General features: G+C 37.7%; 1 protein-coding gene across 3 annotated transcripts in view; it reads left to right on the forward strand.

Moving 5' to 3' along the window:
* Nucleotides 1-569: 569 nt before the first annotated feature.
* Nucleotides 570-26,096, forward strand: part of FIGN (fidgetin, microtubule severing factor) — a 97,678-nt gene continuing 72,151 nt past the window's right edge. The window contains exons 1-2 of one of the 3 annotated variants that reach the window (XR_008462965.1): nucleotides 570-1,208; nucleotides 1,970-2,115. Coding sequence is in view for 1 of the 3 variants with exons in the window: in XM_054175067.1 (XP_054031042.1) it covers nucleotides 2,115-2,139 (25 nt within the window). In the remaining 2 variants the exon portion in view is untranslated. Of the gene's footprint in view, nucleotides 1,209-1,969; nucleotides 2,140-26,096 lie in introns of those variants that run through there. The other 2 variants (XM_054175075.1, XM_054175067.1) reach the window with 2 other exon arrangements.

Genomic DNA, 26,096 nt, shown 5'->3' on the forward strand with positions numbered 1-26,096 from the left:
AAGGTGCCCGTGAGCATACGGAACGGCAGGTTGGCCACGTTGGAGAGAGACGAAAAAAAGACCCGTTTACAAGAGACAGCATAACCAGTATATTAGAGGGAGGGCCCAGTTTGTGCTGTGTGACCACTTTATGTCTTCCGTGCCAGCATAAAGAGGCTGTAAAGCCCGTCTAACAGCCCCCCGGGGAATCCCTCTTATGCAAGGGGAGTCCCCAGCAGCTGTGGGCCGGGGTAGCTGGCTCCCTGCCATTCCCCGCCGAGCCGGGGCTGGGGAAGTGCGGGCAGAGGGAGGTGTGGCTGCCGGGGCCCCTCTGCATTGCCGGCTACTGGGAATGCCGCTCCGCCGCTGCTAGCGGCCGGGCTCCGGCGGGCAGCTGCGGAGACTGCCTGGGAACAGCGTGGGGAAGGGGAACGTCAGCGCGGCGCTGGCCGCCGCCCGGACCGGGACAATCCCGCCGGCGCGCGGGGCACTTCCACCCCGGCCATTTTCCTCAGGCGGGAGGCGGTGGCAGCCAATAAGCCCCGACACCGGCCGCCCGCGGAAGCGGCGCAGAAGCCGGGAGGCGAGGGCAGCCGCGCAGGCCGCCGCTGGCTGAGCTGGGACGTTCCCCGGCCCCAGGCGGGGAGGTGCGGAGCGGCCGCGAGGGTCGACCGCGGAATTCTTGGCCGCCGGGTCTCCGACCGCCTGCCCCATGGGCACGGGTCGCCGCTAGGCCCCGGCCCTCCCCCAGCCACCCCGCGCCGCGGAGCTCCGCCGTGCCTGGGGGGAACACAACCGCCGCCGCCGCGGAGGAAACCTGCTGCCCGCGTCCCGCCGCCCCGGATAGCGACTGCGGGACCACGACGCGGGCGCCCCGCCGCCCCCCGCGGGAAGCGGCATCCCAGGCGCGCAGGGCCGCGGAGCGCCCCCGCCCCCCGAGCCGCTCCCCCTTTGAAAACTGATCTTTGCCTCTTCGCGTGAAAGTGATTTGAATTTGGCTCGGCGGCGCTCTGCGCAGGCGTCCAGCTGCTGGCATGCTGGCTCCTTGCAAAGCAGCTGTTTTGGGTTTGAAATTCCAACATGGCAGAGGCTGCAGTCAGTCTTCCCTTCAAAAACTTGGAATGATTTCAAATCATAGGCACCTTCACTTAACCCGAGTCCCCATTCATCAGCAAACACATCGGATCGATGCTACTCTAACCTATCGGGTTCTTGTACCAAATCTCCAGGTAAGAGGATTTCCACCCCCCCCACCCCCCCCAAGTCTTCCTACCATCGTTTTAAATTTTATTTAATCTTAAAGCTTTCCGAGAGAGACGCGTATTTTTTAATCGCCTGCTCATTCCCTAAATATTTTGCCTAATTCGTAGTCGTTTTCTGATACTAAACGCTCCGATCTGCTTTCTTAATCATAGTCTGGAAAGTACAAATATACAATCGCGGTGCATGGTTTTTCCTCCTTGATCATTGCCAACAATAGTAGGCAGATTAAGAGTTCGCGATTGCAAGCTCCTTCCTCACCTCCTCCTCCTAATTGGATTTATTTTTAAGTTGCATTGTAAATAATAAACTGCAGGTAACGCGGGGCTGGACTTTGAGGCAACTAACTTCTGAGCAAATAAGTGCAAATAATATCGCAAAACAAAAGTTAGGTTTAAATTGTTGTGTCTTAGCTGGAGGGGGAACACGAATATGTCAGAGGAGCTGTTGCAGTAAAATGTAAGCACATCATCTTGGAGGGGGTACAGCGTGGTGGGCGTATTGTTGGCTCGGAAGGGAGAGAAAGATGTATAATTTAATGGTATATACAATCCACTGATCCTATTACTATCCTCCCTGGAGCTCTTGTTAGTTTCAATGGGAGTGAGTGAAATTGACATGGACTTGCATTCCTGGTCATGTGCTTTTTTTCCCCCCTTTCTTTCTTCTCTTGTGATCTGAGATCCCCTTTTTGTTGATGTTGCTTTCCCACTTAATTATATGCATGTAGGTTAAATGAATACCTGACGAAAGGGCCCACGTTTCAAGGCAGTGACATTTGATAGCTGAGAGGAAAAGTGGCTTTAATGAAAAGCAACCTTTGGAATTCCTGCTTGTGAAAAATCCAATTCAGCTTTTTGTGCTGCCAGCAAGAAATGATCAGTAGCACCAGTGTTTATGGTATGTCCGTTTTGGGATCTACTTCCTTTGCATCTAAATAGCAAAGACAAATTTAAATAGCATGATAATGCACCGAGCACTCTGCATGCAAATATTTTGTAATAAATACCTAATGTTTAGTAACATATTTTGACTTGTGTGTGTATATAAACATTTTTCTTTTCTCTTGCTATCATTTGTTTATTTCTGCTTTGATTATAGCATTAGTTTTGTCCATTGTATTGATCTTGGTTGTAAAACCTAAAGTTGCATGTTACTAGCAGTGCACTATATACACCACTGAACTCCAGTGGTATGTAAATTAGTAAAACTCGGTGGCTGAAGAGGGTAAAATGTGTAGCAAGGAATATATACACCTATATGTCTGCTGTCTTATACATACATGCCTAAAATGCATCTTTTTCTTTTGAAAACAAATAATTTTCAGTAATTTATTTAAACTCCAGCGGCTTTCCCCTCTCACTTTCAGCGTAATCATCTGCTAGAGGTTTTAACTGATGTGGAGAGGGGGAGTGTTTCGCATGTAAACAAACACAATTACTGTTGTGGCCAAATGTTTAATACTGTTTAATAAGTGATATTTTATGCTCAGTTTACAAGTGTCTGGCTCCCACTGCTCTGTTCTCAATGTGTAACAGAATGAAATAATCAGGTGCTGAAACTGGCTTCATTTTAACGGTCACTCTCTAGCCCCCCATGCCACCCCCTCCTCCAAAAAAGTCAGATAAAATGGAGCATGGGGAATTTCAATAGATCTCCGTGTGGTGCAGTAGATTCACCTCTAGGTATGCAATTAAGGTTAAAGAACTAACAACAGAAGTGACTATTAGTCTGTTTTGTGCAACCAAAAAGAGGGTATGTTCGCTTTTAATTGCATGTGAGAGGAACAAACAAGGACGGAGAGAGACCCTAGGAGAAAGAAAGTGTTGTCTATGTGTGTGTACATTTGTGTGTGTGTGTGTGTGTTTGGGATAAGGGGGAGGTCTGGCATGTGTGGCTGATGATCTCTCATAATAACATATCTGAATGCAAGAAAGAAATTGAGAGAGCAGTTGCACAATGCACACTCCTATTTTGGTGCTGTAGGTGACTATATTGCTAAACATATCCAGGGTGCTATATGATAGGAATGCTCTGATTGCATTTTGCATTTAGAACTTGTTGACTTTGAAGCAATCAATAAGGTGACTGTTTATTTTAGATGCACGTAATTTGCCCTGAGAAATGTTTTAAGGAGGAGAGTGAGCAAGTGAGAGCGGACCTTCCCCCCCACCCCCCCTTTTTTTTTTTTTTTTTTTTTTTTCCTAGAGCTGTTGGAGCGAATGTGATTGCCAGATGGGAGATTTCCCTCTGTGATGTTAAAGCTGTAATATATATTCAGAGCAGATTGGACTGCTGCTTGTGATGAGGAGGATATTACATTTATAAATTTTAAATCGGGAATCGGACAGTATGCTGAGAGCTGAAATTGGATGGTGTGGACGGTTTGGGTGGTTAAATGTGATTCCCAGATAATAATAATAATTATAGTATCAGTTTTATATATATAGATATGTATAATAAACATGATACTATTAGGCAGCTGTGTATATTCCATGGTACTTAAGTATATATTTCCAAGTATGATTTCTCCTGTCTTTCCCCCATGCCCTAAGATGTTAGGGATTGAAGGTGCTTGAGAGGGGGCTTTAAAAGCCCACTGTTAGGAGAAATCAAATGTAATCAGGTTCCTGTCTGATGAAAAGTTTCACTACCATTCTTGTTGCGGATGTACCTCTTTCTGAGTTTTTGTTTTGCTCATGTATGTGGCCTGACAGTGCCACAATCCTGAAAGGCTGGAAAGTGGGAACTAGTCACACTCGAGCAGCTCTGCTGTTGCAAATTAAGAGTGTGTTGTGGTCAGGAAATGAAAGCTACAATGTCTCTTTTGAACAAGTCGTTTATCAAGAGAAACATCTATCAAGCAGTGACTTGTCACATTGATCCTCTAAAAGTTAGGACCGAAGTGGAAGCTGCTTTGATGTTTTTGATCCTAAATTTATAAAATTGAAAAAGCTAGAGAGACTAGGACCCATTTGCACTTAAAAATGACTCTGCTCTGAGTGTGACAAAATCATCAAGTATCTGTGATACAAATCTGGTAAACCAAGGAGGTATTGAGTCTTCTGCCTACTTTTTATTTGTCACACGGGCATCTATTTTCGTATTTTAAAGATGGTCTCTGTATGCCTGTGCATTATTTCATTGGGGATATTTTCTTGCTTAGGAATACATCTGTTGCTTCCAAATTGAACCTTTTTATGTTGGTTTTTTTTTTTTGTGACGATATTTGTAGAGTTCAGCTTGAGAAGGCAACCAGCTTTATTTTTCTCTCATCTCAGTCATGTTTCTGTATTTGTAAGCTCAGTTTCTACCTCTCCTCCCTGTGAAGCAAAGTTTCTTTCACTGCCAAAGTAATGTTTTTCACAAGTAAGGTATATTCGAAGCTATCTGTTCACACAACTTTAAACATGTTAAGAGTCCTGTTAAGTGGATCTTCTCCTCCTTTTTGTTTCCATTTCTGAATTATCAACCACACTTTCATTCTCAATAGAAGTATTTCAAATGGAACATAGATTTCAGGTTTCAAGTAAAACAAAAAACCCAAGCAGCTCCCCCCCCCCCCCCAATAAAGTCAGTCTAAACTGCGCTTTTCTCTCTACTTATTTTCAACCATTTGCACTGTTTAACAACTTTTTGAAAAGTTTTTCATTTTGCATGAAGTTTGAGTTTGGATTATCAAGGAATCCCTTTGATGGAAGAGGGTTTTTGTGTTTGTTGCTGGGTTTTTCTTCTCTTTTTTTGCTACTGTTGGAGCAAAAGTTTTCTTAAAGCAAGGTGATTTGACTTCTTCAGTGTCATATATGAGACTAATACTGCTTATGGATACTTGATAGAGACCTATTTGACAGCAGTGTGGTGAGAATTTTGGTGAGTGTTATACTTGCTAATTAATCATGTTTGAAATGAAGGAATCGTAGCGTGGTAATAAAGGCTCATTGTTGTTTGTTTGTAACAGGATGTGACTCCTACGTGAATCTGGTGGGTTTGGGGGCTTTGTCATTATTTCCACCCCCCCGACCCCCCCCCCCCACCCCCCCATTCATAATGAGATATCATCAGTACTCAATCAAATAATTTTTGTTTATTGCCATATCTGTGAAAGCACAGGGATATTTGCTGCTCTTATTCAGCAGTATTTTGGAAGTATGAGGATTGTATTGTTATTAATATCTTCATTATATGTTTCATGGGGAAAATGACAGTACTATGCCATTAGCTGTTCTTAAAGACATTTTTGTTTAAGCAGGGCCAAAAATTCTTCATTTTTCGCCTTGATAGAAAAATCCAACTACTCTTTTTCTTATAACAGATAAAATGACACTCTGTGAACTTTTTGTGCCCTACTTGCTTACAGCTATGTAGAAAGAGCTAGCAACTAAAAATATTTTCTGCATAGTTTGTATGCTAGCCCTTTAAAAATAAACTGTAAAACACTTGAATTTTTTTTTAAATTATCTGCTTCTTTTAGTTTTTAATATATCTCTCATCAGATGTGTCATCTTTAGGCTTTATTGTTCACCTTTCAATTCATAACTACTATATATGGTACAGAGAGGGGATGATCTCTTTCAGACTGTAAAGCTGTAGTTTCAAAATTTAATTAATTTAAATGAACTGCTGCATGAACAAGCTTTGAAATCTACTTTTGTTTAGATACTCTCCTTCTTTTTAAAAAAAGAAGGGGAAAATGTTTCTGTGGGGATCTTGCCAATGTGTTTATTCAGTGAATGCACACAAGAAGCATTGAATATAATGACTGATCCTCCTGTAGTCTTAATCATCAATTAATAGGCTTATCTGCCTGTCAGGAGTGGGTTTAATGGTACAGAATCAGCATGAGATGTGTGTATATAAAACATTGGTATGTTGTTTTAACAAACCAAGTTTCGATCTAGCATTCCCAGATATATAGAAATATTTGGCTCTTTGCCCTCAATCAATATATCCCTTAAGAGAACAAACTTCACATAATACTTTCATAAAGTACCAGAGGTATTGATAACTGAGTTGATAAATTTAATTACTGAGGTTTTACATTGATTCATTGATATTATGATTGGTGGAAATTGCTCTGCAGATATTTCTGAAGTATTAAGGAATATTATATGTCAATGAAGCTTGATTAATAGATCAATCAGCACTTTTTTTTTTGTCCTCATATGTCATTGATAGGAAAAGGCATGAAAATAACTGTAAAAAGAATTTGGGATGAACTAATTAGAAATTCTCACGTGTTATTAACAGAGCAGGTGAGAGGCAAGGCACTTTGCAGGTGGAAGAAAAATCAGCTTTGAAATAGAGTTGTGCATATTGGGCCCAATCCTTAGCTGGTGTAAAACAGTTTAGCTTTAAAGAGCTGCAGTAATTTACGGGTCCCACTGTGGATTTTCCTTTTTTTTTTTTTTTTCCCTCTTTTAATTTTTTTGTGTTAGTACTGTTCTTTAGCTTATTGGTAGCTGTTTTAAATCAGATAGTATGGATACCAGAATATATGGAATTTTAGATAAGCATCTGATCCAAAATGAACAGCATAGCTATAAAAGTAATTTGAAGAGCTGTAAATTCAGGGTTGCATATCCCCGATATTGTTGCAGAGTATTAAACTCTTGCTGTTAGAGATGCTATCCTCTAAGTGAAAACTTATCTTCCTTATGGGAAAGATCACTTCAGGGAACTCTAGACAGGAAAAGGCCTGGAGGTTTTTATGTTGCTAAAATAGTAATAAAAAATTTCCAACACATAGAATTAGTTATAAGGATATTTTCCAGGTGAAAAACCTTACTGGAGTACTTGGCTCTGTTTCTGTGAGGCATGTGATCTTTTCACCCTATGTCAATGATATTTTTATAGAGTGTGTGAGAAACGTGAGCGTAAAGAAAATTCCTTAAGATTATTCATTTTTTCTTTTCTCTTACAAAAAAAAAAGAGAGAAAAAAGAAACATCTAGGAATATCAAACCAACAAATACATCTCCCTTAGTGATGCCGTTTTCCTTTAAAGGGTGATAGCTAATATGGAAGAACAGAGAAAATCCACTTGCAGTACGTTGCCATAGGTTTGACAAATACAACCTTATCCTTCAATGAGCAGAGAGTCCTAAACTGTAATGGAGGTCAAAGGAAATCTAAGGCTTTCAGTCCTTTAATAAGTGTACATGCCACCCTCCTGATCAGCATGTTAAAGAGAATGTGTGTATATGTATTATGTTTCTTTGAAGACAATTTGTATTTGCAGCAACCTACTAAATACAAGTGGCCTTCACTACTACTGCTTCTAAATACCTGTTGATGTTGGTCTCGCTGTGTGACAAGTAAGGGTAAAATGAAAAGAGAAATAGTTGGTCAGTCTTGCTTACCAAAGTCTTGAAAAACTTGGGAGGGAGATCAGGCTTTGACAGGTCAGTTTGAGAATGGGAAGAATACTAGAAAGCGTAATCTGCGGAAAGCACCACTGATTAAAAGTTTACAGAGATGCCTGCAGTGGTGAAAACGCCTTGTCTGTGCTTCCCCTTTGCTGAGTTATGTTGCTACGAGGCATCGGCACACACAGTATGATAATAACAATATTGTATGTCTATTCCTATAGTGCTAGTAACGGTACCTGTCAAACATGTCATAATACTGAACTATCTGTTTAATCATATAAGCAACACTTCTTACTACAATGGCTATTGTATTTGTACAATAGAAAGAAGACGCATACATTATTGTATTTAAATAATGGAGTAAAACTTTATTCTTTAAACTGTTTTTTTCTGTATATGGAAAAAAGTTTCATCTCTCTCAGCTATAATTAAAAATAATGCCACTACAGATGACTGTTATGTCACTAGCTGATTTTATCATTTTTTTTTTATATTAGGCTATTAAGCATGTAGGTTTGTGTTTATGAAACTGAAACAACAGTTACTGCTCGTCTTATTTAACTGTTACTAAGAAACAGTTTTCTCAGTTCTTTTAAAGTACAGTGCAGCTATTGCTGGTATGTTGTTAGTTAAATTTCAAATATCCTCTGAAGTGATGTGGACAAAAATGCTGAGATTACTTTGATGTGATAGCAAATTTTGGTGATGTAGATCCACTTTTGGTTTGGGTTCCTTGAAATCACATATTGCTTGGACTTTTCATTATCTTTTTTTAACCCTTTCATCTTCTGTTTTTAATGTGTCATGTACTCTTTGTTAAAGCATATAGTTCCTTTTCTATACATAAATTGCTCGATGCATGAAGATGCATGCCACAGTTTTTATTGTGTGATATTTTCGAACGTGTGCATGTGTCAAGCTGGTTAGAGATTGGTGATGATAAATTTGTTTCAGTAATCCGTATCTTATTTGCATTAATACCCTAGCAGTAAGAGCATACTGTGGTCAAACTTCATGATCTAAGATAGCTGTCTCACATGTAATTAAGCAGGGTCTGAATGAGTGATTCTCCAGTATGGGTCATAATTAAACTTTTTGTTTCTCGTCTTCAGTGTGATAAAATACTTTAGGGACACATTAATGCATGTTTGCATGACTCTTGCTAATCTGAACGGAATTTGAAAATTAATATTGTGAGGAGATGGAAGAAGGGGCTGTACCTGGTGGGTTATGGATATTTGTGGCAGGAATGTATTTTTATGTTCTCATTCAAGGTGTTGGTTTTTATCTGATTTAGAGGAACTTCTGTTTGCTTTTTAACATGTTGGAAATAATGTCTCTATTTTCCTCTGAGAGGTTTTCCCTCTTCTGTCCCCCTCCATTCTAGCATACAAGCAGGTCATTAATAAAAAAGCATTTATACAGTGATCTGGAATTATCACTTAATAAAACTGCAAGAGCTGTACTGCTGCAAAGATATTCCTAGACAGTACAACCGATGCTACCATGTGTACATTTCTTTCGGAGACATAGTGAGGGGAAGAGCCAACAATTACTTTGTACTACTGAGTGATAGCAGGGGGTGGACAGGAATAATAAAATTATTTGTAGAAATTATTAATCTCTTGCAACAGTATCAATATTGACATTTAAAATACTGGTAGACCTGCTATACAAACTTCAATGATAGCTGTGCTTTTAGATTAGAAGTAGCTATTTATATACCTTATGGCTCAGTGTGGTCATGTTGAAAGTATGAACTTATCACAGGTTCTGAGAAAGTGCATGTTAGCGTCCTTTGTCTTCTTTAGACCTATCTGATTACTTCAGCCTCCTGTGTTGATACAGAGAAAGAAACAGCTAGATTCTATGCTGGAAGAATAAGGTTTGCAAGCACTGACTGATATAAGGTATCCCATTGTGATACCTAAGCCAAATTTAAAAAAAAAATCAAGCATCCTTTTCAAGTGAAACTTGAGAAACATAGAAAGGATCAGCAAAGATGTATCTGAACACACTTGAAGGTGCACCATTTACTTTCAAAAGAGATCTTTCCCATCACTCATAGACAGCTCCACCATGAAGAGCAATATCAAAAGATCTCAGAAAAGTAACTATTCTTTTATGTCTTTGGGAACTCAGATGCTTACAAGATTGTTTCTGAGAAAGAAAAGAATTGATCCTATTTTGAGTTCCTTGTTGTTGGCATTTGTAGACCACATCACTATATACGGTATTGTAGAAATATACTCTTGGTATATGGATACAATTCTTTTTCCTCTCACAGCTCTAAAAGAATAGTGCAGTGTTGCTGTATGCAAACTCAGTTTGAAGAATATGAATCCTTTCTTGCACTCTATAAAAGAGTTTTATTTAAAATACATATGGAGTTTGCTTAAAGATCTTAAGACTTAATTGATAGTTTGTGTGATTAAAATAGAAACATTAAAATAGTATATATATTTTTAAATTAAATTGATATAGGCTTAAATTACCTATGATAATTCATGTGCTGGATATCTCCATCCAGTCAGGAAATTGCTGGGTTTAAACTAGTAAGATTCAGTTGTTTTTATTATGGAAGGAGACTGTAAATTTGCTCACTCTTCAGCTGAACATACACTTAATTTACAGATTTAAGTGGCTTTGTGTTCACTAGTGTTAGATCTGCAGCTTTATATTAACTATATATTTATGCTGGTGCAGTGCTGAACATGCAAGGGATAGGTGGATATTCTATTTTAAAGATAGTAAGTTTTCAGGTCTTTATCAAATGTCTAATAATTCTTTATTTCTTACTCTGCCTTGGATAAAAGCTGAAATAAATGTATTTTGGAAACTGTTCATGAAACAATCAAGCTTTTTTTAATTCTTGACTTTTATTTTGCTGTCTGACTCTCATTCATGTAATTTCTTCTCCTGTGTAGATGTTCTTCATGCTGCAACACCGGTGTGTTTTTTGACTTTCAGTTTAAAAACTTGAGTGGTAATGTTAATTCAGCTGATACCAAGGTAGTCCTGTCAAGGAATTGCATCGATTATTCAGATTCATGTTAGTGTTGGTAGAGGGATGAAGCTGAAAGTCAGTAAGTACAATGTAACGAGAGGTATGAAGCACTTCTTGCTATTTGGCCCCTAGCATTTGTCAGTGTAACCAAAGGCACACCTTAATATGCAGAGAACGTCTTTGTTGAGACACATATTTAAGTAAGTTTATGAAGCCTTTGTTTAGAAGTGTTTTGTGTGGGGGGTTTGTTTGCTTTGTTTGTTTGTTTGTTTAAATATTTTAAAGTTAGATGTAGGTAAAATATATCTCATCCTGTGATTTTAGAGACAGTGAATAACAAGCATCTTGAGGAATGACTTTCTTATTTTTCACTAGTTAGAAATGTTATAATGTGATTTATTTTTTTTTTGTGACTGCACAGCTTATGCATATGGTACAGAATGACTGACTGACAACAGAATTCATTTTGAGTAATAATTTTTTGCCACTAATTAAGGAAAGTTGTTCTTTTATTAAGTAATAGCAAACACCTTCTTCCCACCTCTCAGCCATGTAGAGGTAGTAGTAATCATTGCTTTCATTCATGATAGGAAAGTCGGTTTTGGCTGAAGTTACTGTTCCTTTCTGTTTCAGAGCTGCTACAACAGCTGCAGGCTGAGATAACATCATGAGTAGTATTGCATCACAGCAAGTGCAATTCAGGTTTCCACTTTTGGGTTCTCAGTTATCAGAGGCACCAAGTCCCTGCAATTTGTTTGTTATGTAGGTGTGTAACAAATCTTAGAAGCCAGGTGATGGATGTTAGGAGGGATTGCCCAGCAAAACGGTAGGCATTAGCTTTATTTGTACTTCTTAAATGCTACAATCTCCCTCTTGAGGTATTAATGCTGTATGATAGAGTAAATAGGGCGTTTGGTTTTTCTAGGCAGTTGTAAGAACACATTTTAAATTAATCAGGACAAAAAAAATGTGTGTTACATAAAGGTATAACAAATGACTCATTTGTGATTTTGGGTAGAGGAAACTTAAACTCCATTTGTTACTATGTAAATGTTCCAGGTAGCAAAATGCAGAGTAGATGATGCTGTTCTAATTGCAAAATCTCCCTTAGTTACCTTCTCCCTCCTGATCCTCTTCTCCCTCCCCTCCTTTCCTTCCTCCTCCCCTCCCCCCCCCCCAGCTTTTTTATACAATTATGGGCATTGTGCTCCTTAATGGTGCGTAGTTACTGTAAAGATAGATGTCCTCAAATAATGAGTTTCTAATAATAATCAGAAGGAGTTAGATTAAACTGGTTTTGTATAGAAATCTTACAGTGTGAAAAAGTACACCTAAAATCCTGAGATATATTTATGGGAGCTAAAGCTATTTACAGAGGAGTAACCCAATTTTATATCTGTGCATGTGTGTGGGGAGCGGGGAGCAGAGGCATATGTTTGTATGTGCCTACGTTTTTGTCCACATGCTTTAAAAATTTCAGAAGAAGATTGGGATTTTTTAATACAGCTTTCTATTTTGCTTTCTGATAACAGAATATGTTTTTAAATCACAACATACTAATTAGCTTCTCTGTTTACACTGGAAAGCTTGCATTCCTTCTAGCCGTGCTTTTCTTTCTCTCTGTTGCTTCCTACTACCCCCTGTAATTTTAATTTTTTTTCTTTATGAAGTTTATTATACTGGATTTGTTGCTTTCTTCTTTTTTTCCCCAAAAGTTCTAAGGGGAAATAAATGAAAGCACAAAGTACAGTAACAGATAATTGTTACTTTAAAGAGATGTCCTGACAGGTACTGGATCAAGGCCTTACAATAAACAGAGCAAAATAGTTTAACTTACGGTTTAGAAATACATATGCCATTTAAATGGAAACAAACCCCCAAATCTCCCACATATCTTTTGGGGTTTGATGAACAAAAGCTTTCTTGTACTCTCCAAATTCCCTTGGGCCTCAATTTGCAATACCATTATTTAAGCCTGGCTGATATAAACCCATTGCAGAGAAATAGAAGCTCTCCTTCCTGGCTTTTCAAAGACATTTCGTGCTTCCTTCTTTTTGTCTACCCACGTCCCATAGCCCCTCTGCCCTGTTCCCTGCCTCTCAGGCTTACTCTGCCACAGTGAAGTTTTGTATTTGAAATATACAAAATGTAGAAATACTATGATTCCAAAACACCGAAATGTGTCATTCTGCATGGTTTTACTGGCATCTCTACCAACACACATGTAATTCTGTCTTTGGACTAAGATGCAGGCTGTAATCACTTTAGTATCTGTTGTGTCCTCTACCAGGTGACCTGCAGTCTTTTGTTATAAAGATAAGAAGATTCTCATATAACAAGTCTGATCTTGTAGAAAATGCTAACCATAAACTGAGGGGAAACCTATGCCCATTTAATATGCTTCTGGGATGCCAGGCTCTCTGGGTATCTGCTCGGGGACACAGTACTGCCATTGTCAGATGCTCAGCTGGAAGCTGTTCTGGAGCAAACTGAGTTTGAGTGAAATCCCTAGCAGCCAACAGTAAATATTGGAATCACTGTAGCTTGATGCAGCATTGAGTACTACAACTGTATTTACATTATTGCTAATAAAATGGCAGTCTATTTTGTCATTAAGAAGCTTGTGTTTTTCAAATAGCAGCTGAGGTGCAGATCTGAGCTTTTCAGTTAGTACCTGTTAGTAAGGAAGAGCTAAGAAATAGTTGAGTTGCATTCCTGAATGTGGGCAGAAGGATGGTAATACATGCCTTGGCATGGCATCTGCCAGAAGCATTTTGTGGGGGCTTTTTTGTGTGTGGTTGTTGTTTGTTTATTTTTTCCCCCTGCTCTAGTTTTGCAAAGTATAAGGTATTCTGGTAAGCAGAGGGGAAAAAACAAATTGGAAAAAAAATACTTCCAAGCAAATCATCATAGCATATCACAATGACTGTTCTCCACACTTAGATTTAATTAGAAGACAACTGCACTGGAAAACTGATCATTTTAGCCATAGTTAACGACTGGTTCTCTCTTACCACCAATCAGAACTGATTATATACTGTATTGTATAATGTAATTTCTACAAGAAAATTAAGTATGAATAGGCACGACAGCATTATGTAGTTGCAATAATGAGATCTTCATTAATGTTGTTAATTTATCATTTAACTACCCTCTATGAGGCAAAAATAACTATTTTCCTCTTGGTGTTTCCTTTTACTATACATACCAACTAGTATCAAACAGGTATTTTAAGCAAAAGGCTGTGACTGAATAGCTGTTAATATGTTCATTATATGGTAAAAAGGCACTGAAAGAAGTGAAATCTTGTATATCCGTGTTTCTTACAGGATAAATACTTTCAGGAGGGATTTCTTTTATGCCATAATATAATTTACTGGTGTATGATTTCTGAAGTGTCATGGGTAATTCAGTGCTGGATTTCAGGCAAGCAAGTTTGTTTCCTATTTAGCTGTAATAAGTCTTGCTGTCAGTAGTAAAATAAATTAGGATAAAAATCATGTATGGTTTAAGAAAAAAATAATCCATGAATTAGCATTTGTGCACCAAATTCCACTTGGTGAGATGCTTGTTGGACTGAGTTAAGTGTTTTGTGGGTTATATTTCAGCTATTGTATGACTGACTAGGGTATATTAGAGCTTTTTACCTACTGCCAATGCAAAATTTGACCCTAGTTTTACCCTGAGTTGTTTTTGCCTTTAAAAAGATCTGCACTTTATGAGTTCACAGGTTGGGTGATAAGAACATTTATTGTTGTTATTTGTAGGTTGTAGTTCCATGTTATGGTAAAGTGTAACCTGAATCTTAACTGATGCTGAATAGATTTTTTTTTTTCTTTCTATTTTGATTCCAAAGCCCAGCTGTGGGAATTGATACATCATCTTAAAATTTCAAATCTGCATTTTATGCACTGTGCCAAAGCACCTATGAGCTCATTAAGCAAAGACTTTTTCAATTATACCTTGTCTTTATGCATGTATTTATACTTGACAGGAATCCTTTAGAGGCTTGGTTTGCTGTGTTAGTACTTTCAGTGTCTTGGAATATAAAAAATATTCTTAAAAAATTAAAAAGAGTAAGCATTGTTTACAGGTCCCATTCTGGTACCTTCCTCTGTATTTTAGTAGCTGCTGAAAAGTTCCTTGGCCAGACATCCAGCCTCTAGAGGGCATGCCAGCAGCCTCCTCTGCCAGACCCTCACAATCATCTCCAGAAAGTTTTGGCACCTACAGAGACAATCACATTTATGTGGCATAAATAAAATCTCTGTTTGTATTCCTTGTTATTCCTGAAGTTTTGCTACATTAAGTGGTTTGCTTTCCCTTTCTTTTTTTTTTTTAACCTTTATTTATTTATTTTATCTGGGGGAAGGTTTTTATATTTGTTATGCTGTTTACTTTTTTCTTTTTATTTTCTTTTCTCTAGGTATGCGTTGCTCTTTACTGCAGTAAAGATTACAAAAGCCAGTGCACAATATTTGAGACTTGTAAAATTAGGTACTAAAATTTATTATGTACTAAAATGCAGATAATAAATAATTCAGGTGGGATTAAACCCAGTTAACTGCACTCCAGTCGCCTAGGTTCAATTGCTCAAGCCTTTTCTCTCGTGAAATGCCGTATTACAGTTTTTTCTCTTATGGACTATTGTTACTAAAGTTGGTATTTATGTGAAGTCATACGTGTCCTCCAGTTCAAATGTTTGACTGGTTCTCTAAACCAGCATATCACCAGCAGAAATCAGATGATCTCCAATAATTCAAATGAATCTGATAGTTTGCTCCAAATTGTCCTTTGATCTACTGATGTAGAACAAAAGAGCAAGAATTCTCAGATTCATGTGATAAATTAAGACATACCCTAATCCATAGTTCAGTTTTGGACTAATAACTTCAGTATGTTTAGGGAGAAATATATATTTAAGTATATTTTGTCACTCAGATTGTCATTAACCAAACATACAACTTTTTCCAAAAATGTACTGGTTTAACTTGGAAACTTTCTGTTTGAGTATTTTTAAATATAATTTTGCCAGTTAGAACTGAAATGTAGTTGGAACATGTAGATTTTAGAAGTAGGAAAAGTATCTCCTGCTGATGACTTTGTTAAATCCTTAGTGTAGTTGAACCAAAAGGCCTGTTACTCTAGGTAAACTTAGTTTTTAATTGCATAAATAAACAATTATTGTTGAGCCATGAAGTTTAACTACATTGCTGAGTTTCTACATTCTATACAACATAAGAAAAAACTGAGAAAGAATCCAATAAAAGTTTAGGAGATTTGTTTTGTTTACTTTGTAGTTTCCTGGCCTATAATAGTAAGATCTATGCTCAATTCCTATCTAGCTTTCAAACCTTCCTTTGAAATTACAAAAACTTCAAAACCTGATTGGTATGTGAAATGTATGGTAGCTACATTACAAGTGATATTGGACCAGGTCTTGTTGAGGGAATTTGACAATAACCTATGAACAGTTTGGAAAGTGTATTGGGGTTGCTGCCACCCCATATGCAAAGTTTTCCGTTGCCTCAAAATGTCAAAGAGTTTTAGTTGGTTTGATGATAACTGTAGTTCATGTAGATTCAAGGGGAAAAAAATCCAAGACAGGGCACAGCCTGTGAAAGTGCTGCATTGTACTTTTTGTCTTGATCACCTGTGGCCAATGGCTAATGAACTTACTGGAGAAATAATGGAATTGTTTTGCAAGTCATATAGTCAACTTTTTCTCAGAGACTGAGACAGTCACTAGTATGCCTCTTCAGTCTTGGCATACACAAGAGGTTGCTTCTTTGTTTAGTGTTGTGTTTTGGAGGTGTGCAGTAAACAGCTCAACATACAGAAACCTCAATAAAAACCTGGAGGGCTGCATGGTTAACCCCTTTACAAACCTAATCTCTGTAGGGTTAGGAGTACTTTTAAAATAAACTTTAGCTCCCATGGAAAATGGTAGGAAATATAGTTAAGGTGTCTGGTATGTCTTAAATAACCAAGTTTTTTGATGACACAGTTGTTTACAGTCAGAAATGGTCCCCATTGTTCTGCCTGGGAAAGAGGGTTTTTTCTATCTGCCAGTAGAGGGTTGATTTCATCCATGCATATCCCTTATCATTGTCCTCCAAACTACAACATCCTGGGCCGTTCACTTCCACCCTGTCTAAAATGGGTGGCTTTAGTAGCTTGCTCTGAAAGCCAGGAAAATTGGGGTATGTTGAATTGAGTGGGAGGACTCAAGTCCTAGAGTCAGAAACGCCTCTATGAGAGACACAGTGCTTGTGGTCTCTTCTGGGTGCTGGTGGGGGTGCCTACAGCAGAGTCTCTACCCACATCACCCATGGCACTGTGTATAGGTAGAACTAACTGACTTGGATGGACCGAAATAGCAAGGACAACTAAATATGCTGTGAAAATATTGATACAGTTATATGATTTTAATTTTTTTAAGGTATCTATGTGGGAAAATAATTTTAAAAACAGTTTCGATGGGGAGTATTGAAGCACTGAGCAAATGGAATCAAAGCTGAATGGTTGTTCTCTGATTTTTTGATGGTGGAGGGGCATGTCTTGTGTCTTTGGCCTGCATTTGTAAAAATGTGAATTTTGTCCTTGTGGTGGAACATTTTACCTCTTAAATACAGCAGAGGGGAGGAAAACAGGATTTAAAAAAAAAAAATATTTCCTTTTGAGCAAATGAAAGCAAGAGCAAAATCGTCTTCACTTTAGAATTCAGGCCCCAAATTTCACTTTAAACCATTTTTAATCGGAACAATAAGTTATAAATCATCTAAACAATTATCTGAACACAGAAGGAGTAGAGCCCAGCCACGGCTTTAGCCCCAGATGTTTCTGGACTACAGTAATGGCTCAGCCCAGATATTTACAGCTTAATTTTTGTTCATGTGCACTTGTCCATAAATGGTTCCTTTTCCATTTCCAGTTCAACAACTGAACCACTTATAGTGGAGAGTGATTTAAACTTGAATGATGGCAAAATATGAATAGAGATAATTTACCTTTGGGAATTTTAAAGTCCATTTTCAGTATCTAAAACATAAGGTAACTCTTGAATAGAGGCCTTTTAAATGTTTAATTTTTTTAAAAATCTATACACATGTATAAAATCTGATTCCCCCCCCCCCCCCCCCCCCCCCCCCCCTCTTAGCTTTACTGGAGTTCAGATTAGAGATTTTATTGTAGTTTTTCTCATTTTAATGCTGTGGCATCTAGCACTACTTGCACTACAAGCCAGTGTGTCTAATCTTGCTCTTCCCATTGCTGTCCTGCTCATTGCTCCTCCCATCCAGCCCCATTGCTCGAAACCAAACAAATTGAAAATAATGATTGGTAACCCTCTGCTGTGCTGAAATTCCACGTACAGCAGTTAACTCCATTTTACAAAACAACTTCAATCTAGTGAATTACAGTGCAGTTCTTGGTGGCAGCAGATAGCAACAAGCAGTTTCAAGTTCCTCTAGACAAAGCAGTTCATGTAGGGAGCATTATGCCGTCATTTAGTGGTGTTGGTGTGGCAAAGGGCTAATTTCACCATCAAACAGTTCAATGTAAAGTGTTTGAAACTAGCAAGAATCTAACCACAGCCCAGTTGTTTCATCTGATTTAAAAAGGGGCCAGTTTATAAAACTCTGCAGATTAGGAGATCTTGCAAACCCACGCCCTTTAGTTCGGTTTTCTGTTTCTGCAGCTACAGTGTAATGCAATGAGTACTGTGTTCAGCTTTCAGTCACTTTCACATGACTTTTGGAGTACCCAGTGAAAACCTCAACCAAAAATTAGATTACATAGGTGGTCAAAACGTACTGAAGAACAATCATTGTTCACAGAGTTTCTACTGCAGAAACTCTTTTACTGCTGCAGAACTGCAGCGAAAAGTATTTTAAATAGAGACGGACTACAAAACAGCAGATATTCAAATAGTGACAGACTACATTGTAATATTAAAATAGGCACTATTAGCATCTATGTTTTTAACTCCAGTTCAATTATTTGAGCTTGGGTTTTGATCGTGTATAAAGTTAGTTGCTTAAAATGGCCAGTATATTGAGTTCAAAGGACCCATACAGTTCATAAATTCTCCGATGTCTACTGGATTTTTCATCAGGGAGACTTCCAATAAAAATGATCTATTTTAGAAATAATATTGTTTAGTACGTTGAAATGTAGTGTAATAAAATTAGACCTTCAGTCTTCTAAAGTTACTACTTAGATGGCACCCTTGGGATGGTAAAATGGCTATATAAGCAGATGAATCAGACAGTTTCACTGATGGATACATTTGTCAGTCTCTGTTACAGATATAATATATTCTTATATCTGTAATCCTGACACTGTTACATCCAAATGAAATCAACATGAGGTTGTCATCTTTAAGCAAATATGTTAAGTGTTGTCTTTTGTGCTTTGGATTTGAAAGAAAGGGGCCCAAGGGAGCCAGCATCATGCAAATGGAACAAATCCCATTTCTTCTGAGCTGTGCTGTTTCCCCCTTCATGGCAGCTGGCTGTGTTATCTTTGTGTGTTTCTCTGAGTGCTGACAATTCTTTCAGTGATCTAAGTTAGGGCACATTAGAAAGTGGAAGCAGCTGTCTGTCGTTATACTGAGAGACGTGTTTGCTCTACTGCAAAGATGAAGGACCATGAATCCTTGACACACTCTCTCCCCCCTCCCCCTTTACTTTCCAACATGATCAACATTCAGACGCACAGATTGTCTGCTTGGACAGTTTTTTGTTCTGACTGACAGCATCTGGCATAGACAAATTTAAAAATACATAGCGTGCCATGCTTGGAATTGGAACATCCCTTCTTTATTAATCTTCTCATTTAAACCATTCATTTACATTTCAAGAAAGGTTACAGCTTGATATGGTTGAAACATTTATTTTAAATGAATAACCTCCTAATGAAATACCTTGAATGAGCACCAAACAGTCAGTGTTCATTAAAAATTACACCTGATTACTGTGGCCTTGAAACTGTTGTGAAGACATAAGATTTCCCCATTGTCTCAGTCCATAAGAAAAAAAAAAATTAAAAAAGAGAATGTTTAGCATATGTGAGTGTGTGTAATTTTTTTTATTTACCACAAAGCTAAATGAGAATGGTGTTTTCACTTGCTACCTCCTGTCATTTTCTAGAGTACCATGGTATAAAGCAGTAGCCCTTAAAATGCTATTTGTCTAATTAAATCTGCTTTTGCTGGAACAATACACTTGAAGGAAATGTATATGTAGTGTTTTGTTTTATTCTGCTAACGCATTTTTATTTGAGAGACAAGATGCTTTATCATTTGATGCAATCCAAAATATAATACATATGTTTTTCTGCTGAGAGGTATTCACATGTTTGTATACAATACTTTACTAGTAAAATAGAACTGAAATGGTGGACCACCCACCAAAATGTTTATGCACATGCACACGTACATTCTGTGCACTCTCATCTTTGTGATTCAGGTTAGCAACGCAGACATGCTTGTCTAGCATTTATGTAAAAATAATATGAAAATTGGTTCTACCAGTCAGAATATGGACTTTTGACTCCAGGAAGGGAGGAAGGAAAACCTCTTCTTATATTAGGCATTTTAGATGCTTTATATCACTGTGGATTGCAGCTTTAACTACTCACAACACAGGGAAAAAAAAATCCCCCAGAAAGGGGAGGGAGGTGGGGGGAAACCCCAGTATTGTAATAAAATAGAGGACTGTTCAAGTGCTTGGCAGTAAATATGTAAAACAAGTATCCTGGCTTATTTGGAGAGGAAAGATGCTGTAGCAGACAGGCTCAATTAATGATTGTAAGCAGGAGAGGACCTGTATTCCTTCGGTAAATGTAAGAGAGGTCATTTGCTTTAGGATACATTCTGACAAATTTCAGATATAGACATAAAGGCTGGAATAAATATGATAAAAGATTTTCAGGTGCACATCAAGCATTTTGTATTTTCAATGACCATTTCCTTTTTTTTTACAGTGACTAGATTTCTTTTTTCTTAATATTTTCTGAATAATATGTTTTTAATTAATTGACTGTAAAGCAAGCATTTTGGGATAATAGGAATTTTAATACAGGCTTGAAATATTTATGCTTTCTTAAAAATTCTCTTAGTAAAGATTAATCTGTATTTTTCTGGAGGAAGCACTAAGATGGTAAGTTTTCAGCACAGGTTTTGCTATGCTAGTTGTGTATAATCATAAAAGTGAAATAAAATCTTATTTTAAATGAATTTACATTTTTCCCCCCACAAACTGTTCAGTTTATGTAATAAACGTCTATTTTGATTTTTTTTGAAATTTTTTTAAATGACTAGTTATAAAGGCTTGTACAGATATGCATCTGTAAGCAAACTGGGAATAGGTTAGAGAACACAATTCCCTGGTGTACAAAGCAAGGTTTAGCAGTAATGCTTTTAATCTGGACTTGTAGAGGATTCGGGAGCATCCATAGATCTGCTTCAGTAATTACCATACCCCAAGTGGCACTGGAAGAGACATTTGCCTAAAAACTTGATGTCTTCATTACACTGTTTACATTTTAATTAGAAACATGAAAATTAGTGATTCATATGGACAACTATAGTTTAAGTGGGTTTGCTCACTATTCAATAAATCATAGGCAGGGGGGAAGGGGGCGGGGGGGATAAAAAAAAGGCAACTTCACAACTTGTATCTGCAAGCAACATACACTCTGAAACCTTACAGTTGTCATAAATAGTTTACTAGGAATCATTCATGGGAATAATGTGTTGGTATTAGAAGCTGTTTAAAATGTGTTTTTTTATTTTATCAGAGATAAAATTTGCATGTAAGTTAATGAACATGGCTTTGAAGACAAAACTATGTACATGCAACACTGCATGTATGTGAATAATGTGTGTATAGGATATACATATATAGCTTCTGTGTATGCATAGATAGAAAATTGTAACTGTGTTAAGAAGAATTGGTGTAGTAATATTTTGGCCAAGCTGAGCACTACATATAGCTGCAGAGAAGCCAGTTTACCCTGTTTCAGTACATCTCCATAAATACATGTAAACATTTGTATAGCTACATACAGAGATGTATACATACAAATACATATATGTGTGTGCACGTAGAGACAAGTAAGGGTATACTGATAATTTACCCCTGAATTTTGCATTTACCTGTCAGCACCAGTGGCCTAAAAGCACTCCGCACAGGAGTGATGGGGAGAAGCAGCGGTGCTTGTCTGTGTCCCTGCCTGAGTCAGCATCATGTCCAGTGCCTGCACGGGCGACAGCCACTCATCCAGCCCTACCCTCCTCGGGGGCCCTCGGCTTCCTCCGCACCGAGGAGAATGACCCCTCTGTCTGGCATGCTCAAGATCCCGAGTCGCACCGCATCGGTGTGTGAGTTCAAATCCCTACTCCTAAAGGCAGAGCTGGGATTCCAGCTAATGACTCAGAGATACAGAGGGTCAATGCACTGGTGATCTCGAGTACTGAGCCATCACACCAGCTTAGTTGTACTTTTTCCCCCCCTCCCTCCATAACTTGCTGTCTTACCCTCTACATTTCCACCCCCATTTCCTTATGATAAAAGTGATGATATGCAAAATTGCTTTTCTTCTAAGAACACTTTATGGGTCGTATTTCTTCACATTCCAGTTTGATCTGCTCAATTTAAATATTTTTTTTCCTTGGGGGAGGCATGAGGGAATTGTTTTCTACACTATTACCTTCATGTTACGCTAGTCTCATATAGGCTGTTTTGAGTGTTATGCAAATAATACGCAGATAACCAATTTCTTTGAATGGGAGAGTGAGCCTTGGTATCAATAAATAAAACCTTGTTGGTCTAATATTAATGTCTTTTTCTTTAACCAAAAATAAAGACATTTCATTCTCCCCGGCTTTTTATTAGTTTGGGGTTTTTTTCTGGAATCTTTAAGATTTGTAGGATAATCTTTTTCCAGGATTCTCATTCTGCATTCTGTTCTTTTTTTATATATATGAATTTATGTATATTTTTATAATTCTTCCTGTGTACCTCATATTTTTGGACAGTACATGATATACATTAGAATCAGAGCCAGAGAATCAATAAACCCAGGTATATCTTGTGGCTATTTTAATGTTTTATGTAAGCATTTTACATGCCAAAACCAGACAATAGTGTCTATTTTGCCTTTGTTTTAGTGTTGAAATAATGTTTCAGTTTGTGAAACACCTTTGTTTAATCTGAAGATTTGTTTTCCACTTTATTTAAGTTTTTATCAGAAGTCATTAGTATTGTCTCTAATTCCTGGTAATTTGGTAGCACTACAATGAAGTAACTTGAGTGCACACTTTGTAGTGGGATTGACTTAGAGACAGTATTCTGTCTTCATTTGTTCTGGATGTTGGGTTTGTTTGTTTGTTTGTTTATGTGGTTTGGGTTTTTTGGTTGGTTTTTTATTTCCCCATTTGTTTATTTAAATCAGTCTTTTCAGGTTTAGGTGTGTTATAAATGCAACTAAACAGAACTGTCTACATCTGCAAAGACAGAAACGTGCTGCTTGCTTGCACATACTGCAGAATTCTAATAGTTTTGTGCTATCTGTTAAATTCAGTGTGCGTTTCGCATTGTGGCACGAAACAGTTGTGCTGTGAGGAAAGCTGGCTGCCTGCCAGCCATCGACTATGAAATCCGGAGTACCTGAGAGCTTATCAGTTCTTTTGCTTTGTAAAAGAAAAAGTGATGAAAATGTTGGTAAACTGCCATGAAGGTTTAAGGCTGCTGGAATAAGGAGCCGTGTAATCAGATTGGAAAATGGAGCTTGAGATTCTCTGCATGGGAAGCCGTAGCCTGTGGACCTGCCGAGATGCTGTGCAAGTGCCCGAGCTGACCACTTTGTTAGCAAATCAGCTTGTTTGCTGCAGCAGCAGGGTGGAATAGGCTAGTCCTTGTGATGGTATGTAACACAAGTAATATCTCTTGCTTTGCACAATGTAATCAGCTTGCAATTAGCTCACTCTACATTAACCTTCTTGATATTTTTCCCTTTTGTAAGACTGTGCACTTTAAACAATTAACTATAGAAAGTAATCCTTCAAGCAAATCAAAGCAATCCTTTAATTTTATCACTCTGCTGAAAAAGTATCAGGTGGTCAACTGGTCTTCATCAGCTGCTGGAAATTCTCAGGCTCACTGTAGCGTGGAGAGGTTCTTTAACCCATTCACATTTAGAAAAATGTCAAGATTTTATATTTCTCACATAATATAATGCTGCATCATGAAGCTGCAATTGGGAATGTTTTAATGAAAAGCCTTGGGAGGGCCCTTTCCTATACAGATAGCTTTTACGCTTCTATTTGTTTAGGCATTTCCATATACTACCTCTCAGAAAGCTTTGATGACACAGCCACTTGTACTGATAATTCCACTGCTTCACCTCCAGTGAACTTGATTCACTAAGGTTGGAGAGAACAAGGCTATTGTTGCTGATCTTGTGCGTTGCTTTTTAATCCTCTGAAATAAAAGCCAGATAACAGGAAAATTTGTGTGACAGGCAAACTTCCTTCTAGGTAGGAGAGTAAAAGTTTTAATGCCATTTGTGGAAATGTGGAGGCTTGAAGTTTACCTAGGGAAAATAAAACAATTCACATTAAGAGTATAGAACGTGATCTACCTTGTTGCTGTTTGAATGGCTTACCCACCCAAAGTTCCTTTGTCTGTTTGACAGTTTTGGGTTTTATTAAAGGCTTGATTTTTTTCAGAGTACTCCTGTAAAATGTGACTAGTTATACCCTGGGAATAGAGTATAATAGGAACATGCCTGCTATTTCACACAAAAAGTTGACTTTTATTTAAATAATCATTTGGCGTGCCTTGCTGATTTCTAAACTTAAATCACTCAACTGTTATGTGAATAAGTGCAGTGAAATTAGTGATAAAATATTTACAAATAATAATGCCATCCATAAGCCTTATCACATTCATTATATCAAAATGAGTATTGTGGGTTTTTTAAGGCTGTAATGAACAAAGTGATCTGAAATTCCTGTCCAGATATTTTGTTTAAAAGATGTTGGAAATGGTCAGCAGCTGCTTTACCGCCACCCACAAAAAGTCATTTCAGTCATTTCATTGAATTCCAGTAGATCAGAGCAATAAACTGAATTTATAATATGTGATCTGCTTTTACCAATGATATCTGTGAAAGCAGTATTGACTGGCTGTGTTAAAGTCATCTTTTATCTCTCTTTGTAGAATGTGAGCACGTTTTGAAAAAACAAAGCCAGATCCTACTAATCATACTACATTTTTTATATTTGATGTTGGCTTTGGCTTAGCTTTAATGTATATAAAAATTCTAGAATCTACGTGCACATCTGTTTTCTGTGTACCCAATTAAAAAAAAAAAGGCAAAAAAATTAATAAAAATAACCTGCATACATCTTGCACTGCAAAGATCTACTTTATATTCTTTTAGAGGACAAACTCCATTAGATATGCACTTACTGTACATTGGATTGTAAATCTTACAATTTAATGGTAATTCAGTGAGCAGTTATTGCTTCTGTGGCCTTTTTTCTTTCTTTTTTGTCCCATCTCACTTGTGAAATAGGGTTACCCTTTACAAGTGTCACATCCATAGATTCATCTTTTGTACTCTATAGTTGTTCCTACTGCATCATTCTAAGTGAAAAGAAAAATAGGAAGCCAAAGCTACAGAAGGGGCATTGGGGGAGGGGAGCTATACATAGAAATACAGCATATAGCAGCAGAAAGACCAAGGCACTTTAGCATCAATCTAACAGATTAAAATTTTGCTGTAAAGGTACATTTTCTTCAACCTCATTCTCATTCATTTTTCCATACCACTGTAGCTGGCGTTTGAATTCCCAGGAAGCAGAAATGGTGTCTTAATGATACGAGCCTTTCTGCCTTGCTTACACTGTTAATACTCTTATCCCTTTTCTGATATGAAATACTTTTTGTAGAAACAATATACACATTTGTAAAGAAATTATAAAAGGATTCTCCTTTTGAAGATAATGAGTTCTCTTCAGGAACTGCAGGTTATGTGGAACACAAATGAGCTCTAAGTGGAGGGATTTAAAGTCCTGCTACAGCATTTAATTTCTTGAGGAAAGGAGTTCAGTTCAAGGTTAGCCTGTTATTGTGGCACTGGCAACTACTTCTCTCATTCCTGTTCTTCTGCCAGCAGTACTGCACAAAAGGCAGTCATTTTTATTTAATACATGGGGAGGTATTAATCACTGCAGTATTTTCTTGCAAAAATTTGTCTTATCAAATTCATTGTTTCACCACTCATGACAATAATAGGTGTTTAATTACTCAATAAGAGCAGTTTATAGATTCCATTTTTCCTCTTTGCTGGACAAACGGTATTGATTTTGTACTTTGATGCAACATGAAACTGTGTTAAACACAATTGGAATTCTAAGGCTGGCAATGTGTATCAGTTATGGTAACTGAGATCCTTGCTGAAGAATCTGAA

The sequence above is a fragment of the Dryobates pubescens genome, chromosome 2 (genome assembly GCF_014839835.1).
Source record: "Dryobates pubescens isolate bDryPub1 chromosome 2, bDryPub1.pri, whole genome shotgun sequence".
Lineage (NCBI taxonomy): Eukaryota > Metazoa > Chordata > Aves > Piciformes > Picidae > Dryobates > Dryobates pubescens.